This window comes from Acinonyx jubatus, chromosome X (assembly GCF_027475565.1).
Source record: "Acinonyx jubatus isolate Ajub_Pintada_27869175 chromosome X, VMU_Ajub_asm_v1.0, whole genome shotgun sequence".
Classification (NCBI taxonomy): Eukaryota; Metazoa; Chordata; class Mammalia; order Carnivora; family Felidae; genus Acinonyx; species Acinonyx jubatus.
This window is the reverse complement of record NC_069389.1, coordinates 17,431,865-17,447,579: the sequence shown is the minus strand read 5'-3', so window position 1 is coordinate 17,447,579 and position 15,715 is coordinate 17,431,865. Positions and strand designations below refer to the sequence as shown.

The following is a 15,715-nucleotide window of genomic DNA, read 5'->3' as shown; positions in this document are numbered from 1 at the left end:
CTGCTATTTTGTCAAGGTCACTAGCACCTTCTTGTTGCAAAATCCAGTAGACAATTCTTAGGTCCCTTGACTTTTCTGATCTATCTTAGCTTTAACACAGAGGACTACTCCCTTCTTTGTAAAATTATCTTCATATGGCATCCAGGACTCTGTCCTCTGGTGTTCCTTTCCTCTTGCTAAAAATTCACACCCACACCCTTCAGAGCTAAGCAAAAATGTTATTTCTTCAGGGATACTTTCCTTGACTTTACTCTTGGTTGGGCTCCTTTGTATTTGTTCTCATTTTCTGTTGTAGTTTTTCTTCATAGCATGCCATTTATAGTCCAATAAGTATTTATTAAATCAGTTGCTTGAATTCTACCCCTCTTCTAGAATGTAAATTTCACAAGGAAAATTTCTCTGTTGTTTACTGTGGTATCTCCAGCCCATAGCACAGTGCCTTAAACATAGTAACTGTTCAATATTTACTGACTGATAACTTGTTAAAAGGGAAATGGGACATTCCGCACACACTGGACCAAAAAGGGTGGGAGCTATATCATCAATTTTTATTTTCATAGTTCCCTTCTCCTCCCTCTTTGTCAACTTTCCATTCCCCTCCGTCATTTTTCCTTCCTTTCCCCCTCCTCCCTCCCTTGCTTCCTTCTAACCAGGGATGTCAACCTGACTAACCTCCTTCATTTTTAACATATTAAACCTTAGAGAGCTGTTTGGTAATCACGTCAGAACTAGAGAAGTCCTGCCTCTGGATATGTAGAAACATTCCCATTTTAGGCTACCCATGATGTCTGTTGAAATACTATTGAATTGCTGCCTTTTTCAATTGTATTTATCCCCCTATCTTTTAAACTCTCTCTTCAAACATGCTAAAATCATTAAATTTCAGGGTGATAAATAGCACCTTAGAAGCAATCTTCTCTCTAACAGTTACCAAAGAGTTTAAGAAAAGACTAAACAGAAATTTCTCCTTAAGTCTGACAAACCCTTTAACACTCACAAAAAAAGTTTTCTCTAGAGTCTAAGGAGAAAAAATATATATACATACATACACACATAAACACATCTGTTTTGACTATTTTAGCCAATATTTTGATGAGAATGAGAGTAGTAAGGAATGTTAAGCTACAAGCATGCCACATACACACATCAAACTCCCTACATACCAGACAGAAAAATTACTTTCAGATGGTTGACTGCATTTCTATGAAAACATCCCGAGGTAATTTAAGGTAGACAATCACACATTTAAAGAGGAATAAAAGGAATTGAATGGAAAGTCAGTAATTTTTTAAGAATAAAGGCATTATATCTGGATCTAATAAAATAAGTAAAAACAGGCATTTTGATCTTTAGGGCCATATTTTTTAAGTTTCATTTTTGGATAAAAGAGCTTGAGAAAAAGTTGGATTGTAAACATTGCAATGTGATGATTTAAGTATTGGCTTTAAAGCCTTCTAACAATCTAAATCAAATAAAACCCAATTATTATTAACTTCAAGCCTTTTCAGTTTCATTAATGGAGGACAAAAACAATTAAAATCTCATTTCAAAGAATAAGCTACATCTTATTTGTAAATTTTCCTATTGCTTTCTAAAAGTGATCTAGGCTTTAAATGGGGATTAACATAAAAACTATTGAAGGAGAAAATTTTGAAGTGTTTCAAAAATTATATGGAGCTTTTAACACTTGATTCCAAGGATAATTATATTTTGAACCAAATCACCTTTTGTAAACATTCTACCAAGAAAGCACATGTGGAATACACATTGGAGTTTGGAAAGATAGGTTGTTCCAAGTTGAAATGTTTGCCACTGTGCATAGAATCAATTCTTCTACAGTAGAAGGGTATGTGAAGACTAGGAAGGATTCAGATGGTTTAAATATAGTTTAAGTGGCAAAAGAATTCTGCATCCTCCTCTGAAGGCTCTGGTGGGTAAAAAAAATGAGCTATGCTAAACTTTTCTTGCTCTGTGCTGTTCTCAGAATTAATATAGTAGTGGATAAGAAAGATTACATGAGTACGTAAATATTATTTGGTTTAAAACAATGCATTTTGAAGTTAAACAACTACAAATTAAAAACTATTCCATTTATTTTATTTTTGTAGTTTCAAGTTTCTATTTAAATTCCAGTTAGTTAACATACAGTGTAATATTAGCCACTCTACTTAAAAAAAATCTTAGTAAAGCAGTATCTTGAAAATCTTTATCAACATACGGAAGAGTCAACTTTTTTCATGAAGAGTAAAAAAGACAATGATTAAGACTTGTCACATGAAGACTCTCTTTTGAAATAAACCAGAATGACATCTTGTAATAACTTTATAATTCCTTTCAAATATATTTCTCTTTGGGATTATATTACTCAGTGAAACTAGCAAGAAAGGGAAAAATGAAAATCATAAGACACACCGAAGTTAATTTCTCTAGATTTCACTGGTAGTCTGTATTAGAGTCAGCCCATGAATATACTTAAATTTTTTTTAATGTTTATTATTTTTGAGAGAGAGAGAGAGAGTGAGAGAGAGAATCTGAGCAGGGGAGGTGCAGAGAGAGAGGGAGATACAGAATCCAAAGCAGGCTCGAGGCTCTGAGCTGCCAGCGCAGAGAGCCTGATGTGGGGCTCTGAGATCATGACCTGAGCCGAAGTCGGACGCTTAACTGACTGAGTATACTTTTAACTTCCGATCAGTGTTCTCTTCACTACATGAGATTGCCTTGGTGATGAATTCAAGACCATTGCATTACACAAAAATCTGATTCATTTTTCTTCAAAAATAATTTAATGAGATGTATGATCACTGCTTTTGTTTAAGTGTCCTCTCTGCCAGTTTGTAAGTCTTGTAAAAAAATTCTTAAAAGCTATGTGAAGAGCTAATGGAGGATAAGAACATAAACTGTGGATGTAACTTTGTATTTGTTGTCCATTGCCTTAAACAAAGATGGAAAATACGTTGCTGTGAAAAGGTGTGTCAATTTATAAGCTTAGAGACTTATAAAACAATGCTATGTTACCATATGTATAGTTATAAGTGGTTGTATATTGTCTTAATTATTTGCTCTAATGTCTCTAGTCATTAAGCTGATCAATGTACAATTTTTAGTTATCTCTTTTTTAAGAAGATTCAATGTAACAGTTGACATTTTCTACCCCCACCCCCCACCCTCAAGGATCTATTTTGCAGTGATACCAGTAATTCTACAAGGAGCTTGGAGTATAGAACACCATGCACTGATCTTTTCAGTTAGTATTTATTACTCGAGTTCGGACTTTTATCAAAAATAAGATTTACTCTAGAAAATGGCTTTTCTGGAAGATAAAAATGAAGATGACATTCAACAATTCGTCTGCTGGGGTAGGCTTCAACTGAAGAATAGAGGCTTTTCCAAATGCTTATCTATTAAGTCAGCTGTTTGGAACTTAAAACACAAAGAGATTTTTATCATTGGTGTATGGGTCTTAAAAAATTTTTTTTAATGTTTTTCAATGTTTATTTATTTTTGAGAGACAGAGAGAGACAGAGCACGAACGGGGGAGGGGGACAGAGAGAGGGAGACACAGAATCGGAAGCAGGCTCCAGGCTCTGAGCTGTCAGCACAGAGCCTGATATGGGACTTGAACTCATGAACTGTGAGATCGTGACCTGAGTCGAAGTCAGACGCTTAACCAACTGAGCCACCTATGCGCCCCTTAAAAAATTTTTTTTTAATGTTTATTTTTGAGAGAGAGAAAGAGAGAAAGAGAGACAGAACACAAGTGGGGGAGGAGCAGAGAGAGAGGGAGACACAGAACCTGAAGCAGGCTCCAGGCTCTGAGCTGTCAGCACAGAGCCCGATGCCGGGCTTGAAACCACAAACTGGGAGATCATGACCTGAGCCTAACATAACATGAGACGCCTAACTGCCTGAGCCACCCAGGTTCCCCAGTATATGGGTCTTTAAGAGGAGCTATAAAAGTCTATTTCAGCATTTTCCAAAATATACTCTATCAAACATTAGTTCATTGGGAGGTTAATGAGTATTTTGTGACCCAAACCAAAAAAGATTCAATGTACAAATACATTTGGGAAACAATAAGCTAATCCAAATTCAAGAAGACCTTCAAAGCCTTTAGTATGCTAATGTGGACTTATTAGTTGCCAAGAGATAAAATATTCAGAGTTTCTCAATTATATTTAACCAGATAACCTCTTTCTTTTACAAACATCCTCTTTCAGAACTAGAGATCTAAAGAATGTATTTGGGAAAATGATGGATCCTTAAGCCACACTGTGATGTGAAAGCTAACACTAACCACTCTATTTAAGTTTTACCTTGCTTCCATTTATTACATTTTTTTTTTCCATAGGGGAAAATGCATTCTGATTTCAGCTAGGGACAATAGGACTCCTCCTGCTCCAGGGAATGTCATGATTAGGTTTTCTATGGTACAGCAGGGTAGGTCATCCCAGACACTCACAACATTATACTACTTCTGCCCAGAGAATATGCTAATTGTGAATAAATGTAGGTCTATCTTTCCAGGGCAATAATTTCATTGATTTTTTGAATTAAAAAAAAAGGCAATTGGCCCTGTGTCATACAAGGGCTCTTTGATTTTCTAGTCTTATATACCTGCTTCTGTATTAAATCTGTCTACAGTTGATTCTTAAATTAGCTAAGGGTTTCTTTTTATTTTATTTTATTTTTTTGCTAAGAGTTTCTTAAGAGCATCACTGTTGACATTGTGGACTGGATCATTCTTTATTGTTGAGAGTTGTCCTGTTCTTTGTAGGATGTGTACTAGCATCCTGGGCCTCTACCCACTAGATGCCAGTAGCATTTCCACACCCAGTTATGACAACTACAAATGACCCCCCCCCCCCAATTACCAAATGTCCCCTGGAGGGCAATACTGATCCAGATGAAAATCACTGAGTTAGATGGTTCCTATTCTTGGCTTCCCATTTTGTCTTTAAGGGATGCACTATTTCACCTTCATATCTTTTTGTCAATTAATTCATTTGAAGAGTTACTTTTTTCCTCTGATAGTTGTTGCATCGGCTTTGTGGACTTGGTTTGTTAATCTTTCCATTTTATCCACATATTGATACTCTGGAACTTGGTTAAGAGCTCCTTTTTCTTAATCTTACTATTTTATCCATTACCTAGTGATTTAATTTGTTCAGGCTATTCTTTTTTTCCTGCCTGGTTTCATTTTTTTAAGAGTCTCCAACTATTTTATATATTATTTTTGCTCTCCTTTTTTCCCCTAGCAATTAATCTTAAATTTTATAAAAGGTATGGGGTCAGAACTGTTTTCAGAATTCTGATGCTGTAAGGTTATATTCAGGCTCTTCTGCCCAGAGTATGAGCTAGTGGTTTCCATAATGGAACTTAAAAGAAGGCTTGGATCAGGGTAGTTTCTAGTGTTATTACCTATTTGAACACTCTTCCTTCTGCTTTTCAAAACCAAACCAAAAGAAACAGATGAACTCTTTTCATATTTATTTTGAAAAAAATTTTCAAAAGTTTATTTATTTTGAGAGAGGTGTGCGGGACAGAGAGAGAGAGAGAAAGGGAGAGAGAGAGAGAGAGAGAGAGCGAGCGCACACAAGCAGGGGAGAGGCAGAGAGAAAGCGAGAAAGAGAATCCCAAGCAGGCTCTATGCTGTCAGTGCAGAGCCTGATGTGGGGCTGGATTCACGAATGGTGAAATCATGACTTGGCTGAAATCAAGAGTCGTATGCTTAACCAAATGAGCCACCCAGGTGCCCCATATTCATATTTCTTTTAATTGCTAGGATTTAAGTGGCTAGTTATTGGGTAGCTAGAGGAACCAAACCAAGGAAATACTTCTAGCCCTTTTGTCCTTTATTAAATCCCTCCACAGGGAGAAGAAGAAGTGCTAATTTGATCCAAAGGCACTTGACAATCTTTGGTATACTTTTATTTATGAGCAGGAGTAATATATTATGTCATTAAATACTATTTCTTGAGCATTTTCCACGTGGCAGGAAGAGTACTAAGTACTAGACACACATTATCTCATTTAATCCTCATAAAAATACCACGGGTAGTGTTGCTATCCCATTTTACAGGTAAAGAAAAAACATAGTGAAGCTAAGACTCAAGTTCAAGGTCAATCAGTTATTAAAAGGCCAATCTGTACCACCAAATTCAGATCTATATGACATCAAAACTCATGCTCTGGTATTTCTATTTGTAAAATTACACAAATTAAAGAAGAGTGCCTTCCCTTGCAGATTACTCTGATTTTTACATTAGGAACAGAAAATTTTCTATTTCTCTCAAAATACTGCTGAACTACTTTTCTATCCATTACATGGTCCTTTATCACCATCAGCTTGATACTGAAAATTATTTTGTGAAACTGATCAACATGCAGTCTTTATGAATTGTATTAAGTCCAAAGGAGTAAGAATTCCTATGAGTAGAGTATACATCTCATATTTCTACATTTTTGATTCACTAATTTCTATTTCTATGGTTAGTTCTGCCTTGGAAGTGGTACATTTTACTTAAACACAAACACTTCCTGTGGTGAGAATCTCAATTTCTTTTCTTTCTAACATAGCCGATGAATGACAGCTGAACTTTTATCTGATTAGAAAGACAATTTACATTTGAGAATCACAGGAAAAAGCAGTGTATTACATGATCCTTTAAGGAATTTTTTATTTATTTTATCATTATTATTTTTTAATATTTGTTTATTTTTGACAGAGAGAAAGAGAGAGAGAGAGAGAGATTGTGTGAGCATGTGCATGTGAGTGGGGGAAGGGCAGAGATAGCGGGAGAGAGAGAATCCCAAGCAGGCTCCATGCTGAGCACAGAGCCTGATGCAGGGCTCGATTTCAGGACTGTGAGATCATGATCTGAGCTGAAATCAAGAGTCAGACACTCAACCGACTGAGCCACCCAGGCACCCAAGAAATGTTTTAAATAGTGCTATTAATTATAATTGAAATGGCCAAAAGTTGGAATGATGTTGTACGACAAAGAGAAAGATGATGTTGAGGTATGATAAAAGACTCTGGGGCCTACAAATAATTTCTTTTCCTCACACTGATAAAATAGTTTATAGTGTTATTGCCCATAGGTCCTTCACAATGCTATTGTAAGTCATTTCAAGCCATTTGCTATTTATGTGGATAAGAGGGACATGGTAGTTAGTTTTCTCTTGTCCCAACTACTTGAATGGAAAACGTGCAGGTATGTAACAGAAATTAATTTTCCTCAATGCACAATGTGTACAAATAACATTTATGAGGAGCATTTCTAAAATAACAGCTTTGCACTCATTCGTGTGTTTTTTTTAGTGAGGTCCTGGATTCTCAGTAAGTCAGAAAAGGTCTAGATTCCTTCAAGCCAATACTATTATGTGATATTATTGTAAAAAATATGTTTTCCTCCTATTATTATAAAATATGCCACATTTTATATGGCACATATTATAAAATATGCCACATATTATAAAATGTGCCACAGCCACAAAGAGCCTCAGCCAACTGTGACTACCTTTCAGCAGATCTATGCATAGGAATGTGGTATGATGGAATAGCAAGGGCAAAGAGTCTTGAAGAGTGAAAGGGAAAGCTGATGGGGATTATTACCATTCTGAAAAGTTGCCAAGCAAATGATCTCATCAAATTTGAACCTTTGCCTTTGAAGCATGAGCAGATGAGACAAAACAGTTAAAGTGATTTAATGCTGTCCTCTTGTCCCTTCTTTTAATTTTCTCATTAAAGTTTCTTTTTAAAATTGAACTGTTTATTCACCCCATCTTATTCTTCAAATAATTTAAAATGTCTGATATTATTATTTACTTGTTGGGATCTTTAAGTTATTTTGTTTTTTTCTCCACCTTTATTGAGGTATAATTGACAAATAAAAATAGTATATATTTAAGGTATACAACATGATGATTTGATATACATAGAATTTTGAAATGATTACCATAATCAAGCTATTTTTTTTTATTTTTTTGGGACAGAGAGAGAGACAGAGCATGCACGTGCGAGGGGCAGAGAGAGAGGGAGACACAGAATCGGAAACAGGCTCCAGGCTCTGAGCCATCAGCCCAGAGCCCGACGCGGGGCTCGAACTCACAGACCGCGAGATCGTGACCTGGCTGAAGTCGGACGCTTAACCGACTGCGCCACCCAGGCACCCCGCATAATCAAGCTATTTTAACACATCTATCACTTCACATAGTTACTCTTTTTTTTTTCCTGTGGGGTGAGAATACTTAACATCTATTCTCTTCACAATATTAAAGCTTCTATGCAACAGTGACAACAATGAAAATAAATACCTAGCACATGCTAGGCACTCTCTAGGCAACTTACAATGCACTGTCATTAAATTCTCACAAAAAGTCTATGAGGCAGGTATTATCATCTTCATTTAACCAAGGAGAAAATTGAGACCAACATCCCCAAGCTCACACTAGAGTAATTAGATAAAAGACAGCATTACCAAGTAGGGCTGATGATACAGCCAAGGCTAGTAACCACTTATCTAGGATGCTTCCCCTACTGTCTCCATGTTTCCAGAAATTATTCTCATCTATCTTTTTAGCAAAGTAAAACCTATTTTATTTTCTCTGATTTAAAAAGGACATAACACATTGTTACTAATTTTACCCCTCAATTTAGCTACCTTTTCCTAAGGTCTGTCAGGGCCATGTCTTTGTAAAAACATGTTTACTTTAGTGCCACTAAATATTAAACAGCATATACAAGCATAAACAGCACATACAAAATCAGACCTACTTTTGCTTGCCTGAAACCAAATGCTTGGATTTGGAAGGAATAATACAATTTCTGAAAATTATTTCTCTATAATTTAGCAAATTACTTTCATCACATTTAGTTAGCTAGTATCACTAACAGAGTCCACAAATATCCATGGGTACTTAATCAAGGCTCTACCACTTACTAGTTAGGTAAGTTACTTAACCCATCAGTAAAATAAGGATTCTGTTAGCAACTACCTCACTGGGTTATTGTAAGGATTAAATGGGTCAATGCCTTTTAAATGTCTAGAACAGTGCCTGGCATATATAAATATTATTTACTTATTTCCAGAAGGGCCATCCACTGTCTATCCATATTATACTTGTCTGATAGCTTAAAGCAAATAATTGTTCTTTTTTTAAACTCACTCTTAGCAACAACTAGTAGGTCTACAATATAAAATGAGAACCTTCATTAAAAATGTCTTTTAAAGCCCACAATTAGGGTATTTTCAGGCATTTTTCTTTACATCTTTTCTTTGTCACTGTCCAAAAACAGAGTTTCCCTAAATATTTTTTTCTTATGTTTCTAACTTTATTACTTATTTTTTAAAGTTTATTTATTTACTTTGTGTGTGAGAGAGAGCTAGCAAGCAAGCAGAGCCCAAGGTGGAGCCCGAATTTCAGAAAATATGAGATCATGACCTGAGTGGAAATCAAGAGTCAGACACTTAACCAACCTGAGCCACCCAGGGGCCCCTTATATATCTAACTTTAAAATATGAATGCACTAAGAGAATATGACAAGTATATACATATTTAACCACAAGCACATAATAATAACTGAATCATGTTTCTTCTTTGCTTCTCAAAATCCTATCTATACTCTTACAACGTTAACTCTAAACCTCCTTGAATAAACAGGTAATCTGGGGAGTTAATAGGAAAGAATGGTGGCTAAGCTCACATACTTCAAGATAAGGGTATTTGCGACTAAGAACTAAGTCGAGCACTGTAAGCCTGAAGGACTTATTCATTACATTTTAAGGTATCATACAAGTGCTAACACGTGAAATTACGGTCATTTCCAGAAAATATAAAATATGAACTTTTTTGTACTCTATGTTTTTTTGCAATGTACTTCAGCAGAATCATGTATTTTTATTATCATTACTTTTTAAATCTAAGGAAATACTGTCACACTTGGGAGTGTATGCAATGGGACCACCTTATAGGTTAAATAAAGAAGTTATTGATAATTGCTTATAAAGTTTTGGAGTAATTTGTACTGGAAACATCAGGGTCTGGGCTGAGAGATTTATATGAACCCTCAGATATCAGACCTATGTTTGAGGAGCTGCCAGGTATTTGGTGGGGATAACTAACATTTAGAAACCATAGAGGATGACTATTCATCATTTAAAACAGGGTGTCACTTTTTAGCTCCTGGGCTATAGGTATTACTTTGCTCACATTTTCCTACTTTCCTAAAGTGATTCCAACACATCTCTTTATTTGTTTCTTCCCTCTAGGTTATGAATGCCTTCCAGGGAAAATTTATGTTTTATTCACCTTTGAATCCCCAGTGACTGGATGACTTTATGTACACAACAAATATTAGCTGAATGAGTTAAGAAAAAAATTAATCTTTGGAAAAATTAAGGACACAAATTCATGTGTGTGACAGGTAGAATTTATTATTTACAATCTGATTTTAAAAATGTTTTAATACATTAAACCGCTAGTGATCTGGAGCAACCTACAGGCTGTGCTAGAAGATCTTCACTGAAATATATCTGTAAGAATCTCCACTGAAGGTTCAGATTATATTTCATGTTGGAAAGTTAAAAAAAATTCTGGATCAAAAGTAAAAGACTTTTTTTTTTTTTACTTTGTATCAATCTTTTGGGCATATATACATTTCTTTTCTCCTAAGTTGTTTATAAAAATATATCAAATATCTGTAAGATATCTAAATTTTCTAAAATTTAAACAGTATTTTATTTTATTGGGAGAGAGAGGATTTGTGAACATGATGACACTAGGTGGTTTAAACTGTAGCCTGAAGAGACTAACAATTCATATCCATTCAAGTAAGAACCAAGTAACCAATTTTTATAAAGCTATCAGTAATCAGCTTCATCTGGTGACTATAATTTCCCCTTTAAAATTCTAATCATACTTCAAAATAAGCAGAAAATAGCCAGAGAATTCTAAGACAGAAAAAAAGAGTTGATATACATTACTGCTTATCCAATAACAGGCAGTCAATAAGTATTTGTGGAATGAATGAATAAAAATAAAGATCTTATGTTATAAAGCAGGGTTGGGATAACAAAGATGTCAGGCCTCTACACTGCTCTCTACTGCAGAGGTTTATAGTATAATAGGGGAGGAAAGCAACGGTGCAAATACCTTCAAATTATGACAGTTCAAAATAATTGCCACCAGAATGGTATAATTGAGGAGCTATGCTAAAAAATATCATTACTTATTATTATGATAAAAAAGCACATGTACAGAGAATAACACAAAGTAAAGTAAGTATGGTTCCTATTTTTTAGGACCATTTTGAGTAAAATTTCTCATATATAATTATTACCAAAGAGCTGTAAGGAAATAAGGCATGTGTAGTAAAGTACATGATGACTAATCATTTGGGACCACAGGAGGGAGGCATATGGCCATGCTGGGCAAGTAAGGAGGGCCAGTGGAAAAAAAAGTTAAAACAACCTTCCTTCTGCTCAGCTCCCATTATTCATCTGTATTAATCATCAAGGATCCTATCTTTCCCCTTCTCTATGCTCCTCACTAAAAATGATTAGTTTGAAAACTAGAAAATGAGGAGCACAGAGTTCCAAATAAGTCCATTCTTTCTTGGAATAGGATCATAGCTTTACTATTTTAACTTTAGGCAGCCTTAGCTGCAAATCTTTCAGATACAATGTATCAAGTGAAAGCATGTGTGACCAGGTTGCTTTCTTGGTCATGCATGGGAAAACAGAAGTCAAAGATGAAAAATGCTAGGTATGTTGTAACTGTAAGGCCATCTCTGATTTAAATATGGTGTGTACTTCCTAGTTAGAATCCACTTCATTCAAATTTTCTAACTTCTTAGAAAAAACAAAAATTGAGGTGAGATTTTCCCCAGAATGTATATCTAAAGAGTTTTTAATCCCTGAGGAATAAAGAGTTTATTTTATATAAGTCATGTTAAAATTTTTTCCAGGGTTACTTCAATGAACAAGTCAGAGCACACCTCCTGGAAGGTCCCAACCACCACTACAAGTAGGGAGCTAAAGCAACCAGAGTCACAACAGAGAGTACACAACACATTCCAAAAACACCTCCTGAAGGGCCAGGCCCTGGACAGTGTGTGACCCCTTTTTAATATAGTAGTGGTCACAGGTGCAGAACACATAGCAAGCTATTATATAAGTAATGTTAGTAGGAAGCATTCATTGAAAAAAGTTAATCCTTGAATGATTCCAATTTGGCAAAATCTGACATGATAAAAATTACACGTGATTCAAAAGGGTTTCCATAAATCATTAAAGAGCTAAAATGCTACTTATTGCTCTTACCTATCTTTGGAAATTTTAGAATACTGTTTAATGTCATGCTTCGTATTGTTGCATTAGAAGCACATTAGAAGCACATCAATGTAATTCCGTTAGAAGCACATGACAGGCACAGATCAATTATAAAGATTCAAAAGCTTTCAAGTAAATCAAGTAATTTTCATAACCCAAAAGTCTATGAAAAGAAGTAGAAGTTCTCATATGAGACATATGTTCTTATGTCAGTGTAAGAAAAGAACTCTTACCATAAGTCGGGGTGCTTTCTCGTCTTCCTTGACTACTGGATCTTCCTTTTTCATATTCATAGCAATACAAGACAGTATCTTCCTCAACAATATTAAACCTCTTTCGATATTCCTGATCCAGAAATGAATTTGGTGATTCAGATCCCTTATGCACCGGCTTGCCAACCATATGTCCTCTGAGGTCTTCACAAGGAAGGTTTCCTTTTTCATCCCTAAAAACAGGGAAATGTAAAGGAGAAGAATGTAGGGAAGTGTTAGGGTGGTAAAATGGCAGAGAGGGTCTAAAAAAGTAGTCATATCCTTTCCATACAATGTGTCCTCTAATCTTTTCAAACTTTCTTTGAGGCTTCTAGGGCAGTTTTTAATTATTGCTATATTGCAAGAAAATAAATGCTGAGGATCAGAGAGGTTAAATGACTTGCCTAAAGGTCACACAGCTAATAAAGGACAATGCTAGACATGGGCCATGGATCTTCTAACTCGTGCTCTCGTCCATTTTCACTGTACTATGTCATATAAAGAAAATCATCTTGGCACATAAATTACTTTTAGGGCTCAAGACAGTAGGTATAAGGTAAACATTGCTAACAACATAGCTTTCTTCTGCCACTGTAACTAATTGATTCATAGTAACATTAGCACTGCTTAAAAACAAAGATGTGTTTAAGAACTACCACCTCTGTAACAATATTTGCAGCCTTAAGAACCAAATTAACATGATATAAACTGATACTGTAAGAATTTCAAACAGCTTGTTATTAATTTAAAATAAACCTTACTGAAAAGAATTACTTAGAGTATTTAAACTCTATGCATCTCATTTAATAGTAAAAATATAAATTCACACAACTAATTCTAAATGGATAGATCAAAATTTCATTCCACATCAGCAACATTTCTTGTGAAAAGAGAGTAGAGAAACCTGATAAAATATGGAACTTAAGATGATGGCAAAGTGATTTTTTTCTATAGTATTCTAAAATAGAAAAATGCAATTGGGCCCCTTATGAGTGGTATTTTGGTAGAAATACTCCATTAGGATGGGCTAAATTGAACCCTGTTTATTTTATGATGTTTCACTGACTAGCTATGAACTCTTTGTTAGAAAAGCCTGTCTTCTAGAACACAGCTATGAATGTAAATGCAATATTTTCTTCTCTTGAAGGTCATTAATTTTATTTCCTACTACTTCTTAATTGTTTCCAGTTCTACACTGAACAGTGCCATGAATGCTAAAAAAAATTAATTTTATGTTAAGTACCAAGACTGAAATCTTAAATCAATAGAATAAAGTAAATTATAACACGAAAGATAAAAAGAACAAAATTTTAATTTACACTATGTCTTATAAAATGGTGATGAGCTTATAAATCTAATGTCAATTCAAAAATATGAGTTATGTTTCAACAAGAACACTATACTTCCATACTTTCATACTATGGTACAGTACACTTCCGTAGGTATATGGGAATGTCTAGATTAGGTCTCTCCAAATGAGAACTACATTCCCAGTATTTGAAATATATCAAAAATAGAATAATATTATTGTCAAGACTAACTGAATCAGCAAGCTGTCCCATGTATTTAACTCATCTGAAGTTGCGATTGTCATTTACATTGCTAATTCACTCTTCTACTTTTAAAAATAAAAGTATTGCTTATTGCAAAGTTGTAACTGGACAGCTAGGTCTTAGGCAACATGAAGAAAGCATATTAAAAAAATGCAGATAGAATTTTATTGACACTGCAATTAGCTTGAAAATAGCCCTAACGAACTCGTGGCACTGGATTAAGGTTTTGCCTATCTATAAATGGGCAGACATTTCTATCAGGCCTGTTACGTGAATGTTAATGCAGCTGAGATCAGAAGGTGATTCAGCCCTAGTTAACTCACCATGCTCTATTTATATGGATATTCCTGTGGCAGAAAATTGGAAGGGCTGGTATTATTTACTCTGTAATGATATGAAAGGAGGGACTCATACCAACAAGGAAGATTTATTAAGCATGTATATATGAAACGAATACAAATAAAGCTGAGTTAAGAAATGTATGCACCAAAAACAATTTTTGCAGTAGAATGAAGTAATACATGCATTGCGTATATAAAGTATGTGCCCATTTGTGTGTGCATCTCTGTATGTGTGCTTGTATGTATGTACTTACATCGTGAGTCCCTGAATAACTCAATGTATTAATTTGTTCTGCTGTACAGATTGAAGGAAAACTTTTCTTAATGTTATGTATGTAATAAATCTACACTTTTACTCTGAAAAGGATTTAAGGAAATGGATGAAAAGTCAGAACACTGCTTTAGTGGACTTTCTTTACATTTAATGGCTCAGAGTAAAATTAATGAGAGAAATTAGTGCTTAAACTTCAGAGTTGTGCAAAGACCTACAAATTCTTGATTTTTATCATAGAAAAAGAAATTTGGTTAAGTATGTAATGCAGTATATAGTATGAAAATGAAACTGCATATAGTCACAAGACATATAATAAAAAACTGATGAATTTTCACTCACTCTACATACATGAGTGTCTTTCAGAGAAAAAGGTACTTCTTCTGGAATAAATGTGTTTAAAGAATGGTAATTACATGAAAAAAATTCTATGTAACTTGACAGCTAGCCCTGATATTTTTATGTATTTTTTGGTTTTAAGATGAGAAAGCTTTTATTATTTACAATTAAATTAACACTAAAATGCCTATCCTACATAAACAAAATTTTTTACTATATGAAGAAACAAATGTTCAGATGAGTTACATTAGGTGAACCACATTAAACATCAAAATGAGAAAATGGGACAAAAGTTCTGGGGCTGTATCTATGGAAAGAATGATAACTGCAACAGTTTTATGGCCATAACTTCAAGTCAAACCAGAAAATGCAGATAATTTATACAGGCTGGTGTAAAAAGGGACTCTGATGCATGCATTGTTCTGATTGTGCTATATCAAACTATTGTGTAACTTGGATAACTAATAATTTGACTCAAAATATAGTTAGAATATTCCATTAAATTATACACTAGACTAAGAATCAATTAAAGTGAGATAACACCTCTAATTATGAATTTTCCTGAAAAGTATGAAGCAATACTGATAAAACAAATACCATGTTGATACTTGAACTTCTTATATTTTTA

At 34.6% G+C, this 15,715-nt stretch overlaps 1 protein-coding gene across 6 annotated transcripts in view; it reads right to left on the bottom strand.

Annotated features, from left to right (window-relative positions):
- The window catches only part of CNKSR2 (connector enhancer of kinase suppressor of Ras 2), a 292,571-nt gene that overhangs the window by 93,766 nt on the left and 183,090 nt on the right, over positions 1 to 15,715 (bottom strand). For all 6 annotated transcript variants that reach the window (XM_027054659.2, XM_027054656.2, XM_027054661.2 and 3 more), the window contains one exon: positions 12,566 to 12,777. In XM_027054659.2, the coding sequence (XP_026910460.2) occupies positions 12,566 to 12,777 (212 nt within the window). The remainder of the gene's footprint in view (positions 1 to 12,565; positions 12,778 to 15,715) is intronic.